The sequence below is a fragment of the Brachypodium distachyon genome, chromosome 2, assembly GCF_000005505.3.
Source record: "Brachypodium distachyon strain Bd21 chromosome 2, Brachypodium_distachyon_v3.0, whole genome shotgun sequence".
Classification (NCBI taxonomy): Eukaryota; Viridiplantae; Streptophyta; class Magnoliopsida; order Poales; family Poaceae; genus Brachypodium; species Brachypodium distachyon.
Window position 1 is genome coordinate 9,842,247 of NC_016132.3, and position 3,290 is coordinate 9,845,536.

General features: G+C 48.2%; 1 protein-coding gene across 1 annotated transcript; it reads right to left on the minus strand.

The window, feature by feature from the left end:
* Positions 1 to 1,955: 1,955 nt before the first annotated feature.
* Positions 1,956 to 2,817, minus strand: LOC100830724 (calvin cycle protein CP12-2, chloroplastic). Its single transcript, XM_010232518.3, has 2 exons — positions 2,302 to 2,817; positions 1,956 to 2,223 (listed from the first exon to the last, which is right to left on the minus strand). Exon 1 carries the CDS (start codon positions 2,712 to 2,714, stop codon positions 2,331 to 2,333), a length of 384 nt encoding a protein of 127 aa, XP_010230820.1. The 5' UTR covers positions 2,715 to 2,817; the 3' UTR covers positions 1,956 to 2,223; positions 2,302 to 2,330.
* Between the last annotated feature and the right edge of the window lie 473 nt (positions 2,818 to 3,290).

A 3,290-nucleotide genomic window follows, 5' to 3' on the forward strand; every position in this document is an offset into this window, starting at 1 on the left:
AAGCTGACCTGCATATATACTCCCCCCCCCCCCCCCCCCAGTGTTGATTCCGTTCTTATATGGGAGCCGCCTCGCTCTCTGCTTACTCTGTCCTTTGGGTCCGCCTCGGGTCGCTTGCTTGTGGGTCCTGTTATCTTGAGGGCTCAGCCAACTGCTCCGTGGGCCCGACCTGGCCGTATCGTTTCCCGGGTACCCCTGGTTGAGCCTCGGTCAGGCCGGGCGGGCACTTTTTTTTGTCGAATTGGACTGAAACTCCGCGAGGAAATCCATCGCCAGCGGGATCGTTATGAGAGTCGGGCAACAACTCCGAATCTGACGAGAAAAAGATCGCTCTGCCGAAACACTACGGGAGCGGAAGATGAGACCCGATCGGGCACCCATCGGGCAAGGAATCGAAGCCACGGCTGTCCCCCCTGTCTCCCAGGCGTGGCCTCGGCTGGTCCCCTCTTCCGTTTCCTAGCCACGACCGTCTCCTCCTAGGGCTAAATTACACGAGGAGATGGTGAATTGTTAGAAGAAGCTGATAAGACAGACTTGGTTTTATTTATTTTTTTATAGCAGGGTTCATCCGTTAATCCTTATTGCATCAAAGAGTTCACATTTCGCTAAAAAAAACAGAGTCCACATATTATATAATAAAATAATATTTATTTACTTAAAATATTAACTGGACGACCCATCGGGTATCCATGGGTATAAACCTATACCCACACCATACACATAACTAATCGGGCGAGCCATCGGATATACCCATGGGCGTAAACGTCGACCCATATCCTACCCATTTGGGTCGGATATCCGCGGGCGAGTCCCGACGAAAAGCCACCGGCAAAGTTGTATTTACCGGTTAGGCTCCGTACAGGACGCCTCTGCCGGCGGCCCCGACGAATAACCGCCGGCAAAGTGTTTGCCGGGGGGCTTTTTGTGTTTGCCGCAGGCTTAGTGCCGCCGGCAAATAAGATTCGTGCCGTAGTGATACACCAAGTCAAGTCGTCAGGACACTTCTTTGTGCCTTTATGCTCACACAAGCAATTCAAGTCCTGCCCGAACGCGTCGAAGAGTGGAAGCAACTTTCTCCACGCAGCTTTTCCAAAGTATTTAACTATCTATATGATCTCTAAAACATAAATTTTCATTTTTATTTCTAAAAATAGAAGTCTTTATTGATCATAGAGTTATATTGTCGTAAAACCATAAGGTATCACACACGCACTGCACCGAGACGCACACAACCAATAATACTACACAATAAGTTTAGTACATTTAATGAAATAAACTAGTATGAACAAACAGAATCCGACGACTAGACTACCACTTATGATGGATGTAAATGTCCGTGACCACTTGCTCTAGTTAGATCATGTCAGCAAAGTCAGTTGGTGATCCAACGGCTTGAAGATAGTACACCAAAAGTACAAAGGAAGCAAGGACGTGTGCCAAAGTATCACGCTCCATATAAGAAATAAGGCTGGATATTAGTCTTTGAGGGGCCGGTCCCGAGCAAAAAATATCTCCTGAAATCTCACTTGAGAGCCATCCTTGATAAAGAAAAGATCCTGAGCCGGAGTTTGCGAACCAATGTATTTGTTACGTGCAATATCAAAGAAAGACATCATACATATGACTATATAAGTGAGAATAAAGTTGATGAACACCATCAGTCAAAAAAAGAGTTGATGAACACCAAATTACCCCATAGGGAGTGGTGTTTTCCCTTCCGAACACACGAGTCAAACAACTCCTAATATTGTGTGGCAGAGTTGAAAGCCTCGCGAAAGCAAAAGAGTTCACTCTTATGAAATGTAAATTTTAGCCCCGACAATTGCTCAAAAGTTTAAAGCACAAGGTTGAGATTTCAAGTCTTATCCAAATCATGGATCGTAAATAGGATCGTATGACACTGTAGAACCGTCCGTGTTTGAAGTTTTGTGATTGTATCACTTGATAGGACGATAAAATCAAACTAATATATAGCATGTAATCCAAAGGCACCATACTTCAGGATATCACAATAGCAAAATCCAACCATCAGGCTTGAAAAAGCCTCAACAAGGGGAGGTAGGTTCCCTGAGCGCGGAAGAGCAGTTTCGCATGGTTCTTAGAGTAAATATATATATAATTATATATGTAATGAATAGATACAGGTTGAATAAAAAGCTTGGTGCAAATTCACCCAGGTAAAAGACCTTTCTTTTTTCACTTCCCCTTCAAGCATAATTTTATCTGCGGTCAAGCAAGAGGACCCCTTGAAGTATCTTTAATTATCTGCCGTACGTCTATAACAAATTAACATGCACGTACACGGGCCGACGGGCGCTTGGACCGATGGATCAGCTGTCGTAGGTGCGGCACTCGTCGGTCTCGGGGTTCTCCTTGCAGTAGTTCTCCAGCGGGTCGGACTCCTTGAGCTTGTCGCGGGCGTGGCTGGCCGCCGCGCTCAGCTCCTCCACCTCGTCCCACGCCGCCGCGCACTCCCCGCTGGCGCTGTCCTCCGAGCACGCCTCCTGGGCCTCCTTGATGCTCTCCGACATCTTGTCCGAGATGCCCGGCGGCGTGGACGGCCCACCGGCCCTGCACGCGACCGTGCCGCGGCCCATCACCATCGACCTGAGCGTGACGCGGGCCGGCGCCACCTGCGGCCTGTCGCCCCTGGCCGTGGCCGCCGCGAACGTCGCGGGGGTAGACAGGCTCACGCCGGTCAGTGCAGACGCCATTGCAACAGCAGGCAGCAGCTTCGTTGATCCAGACGAGTTTTTCTTTCTTTTCTGTGGTTTAGGCTGTAACAAGGCCGGCCTTGCGTTTGAAGCGGTAAGGTTTGTATTTATAGCTCGGTTTGGGTGTTTGAGAAGGGAAGCTTTTACGTGCACCCGTTTCCTATCACTTCTGGGCCAGTGGTTGACGGCCACGTCGCCTGCGATGCAGATATTTTGCAAGCAACCGGAGCCTGGGAGGAAGATCTTTTTTCTTTCTGTTCTGGATGGATGAGAAGATGAGGAAGTAAACTTGTTTTGTTTTATTTTGGTCGTAAAAACCAGCCGTGTGCACACGTTCTCGGTGTTTGTTCGTGTAAAAGTTCGTCTTGGATACGAAATTGATCCGAGTTTCATGTTGCGCCAGAGAATAATGGTTTGTCCACACGTGAATTCGATGTGGTCAGAAAAATCATTTTCAGGGTCAAAAGAAATCTGAAAATACGACGAGCCAGGCTACGCGGGTGAACACCTGCCTGTCTGACAGGGAAGATGCTCTAGGTTTTAATGTGGGATTTCGGAGCCTGAGAGAACAATCAA

What these genes read in the sequence shown, in the direction of transcription:
- LOC100830724 (XM_010232518.3), bottom strand. Translation starts at nt 2,714, where the DNA reads ATGGCGTCTGCACTGACCGGCGTGAGCCTGTCTACCCCCGCGACGTTC.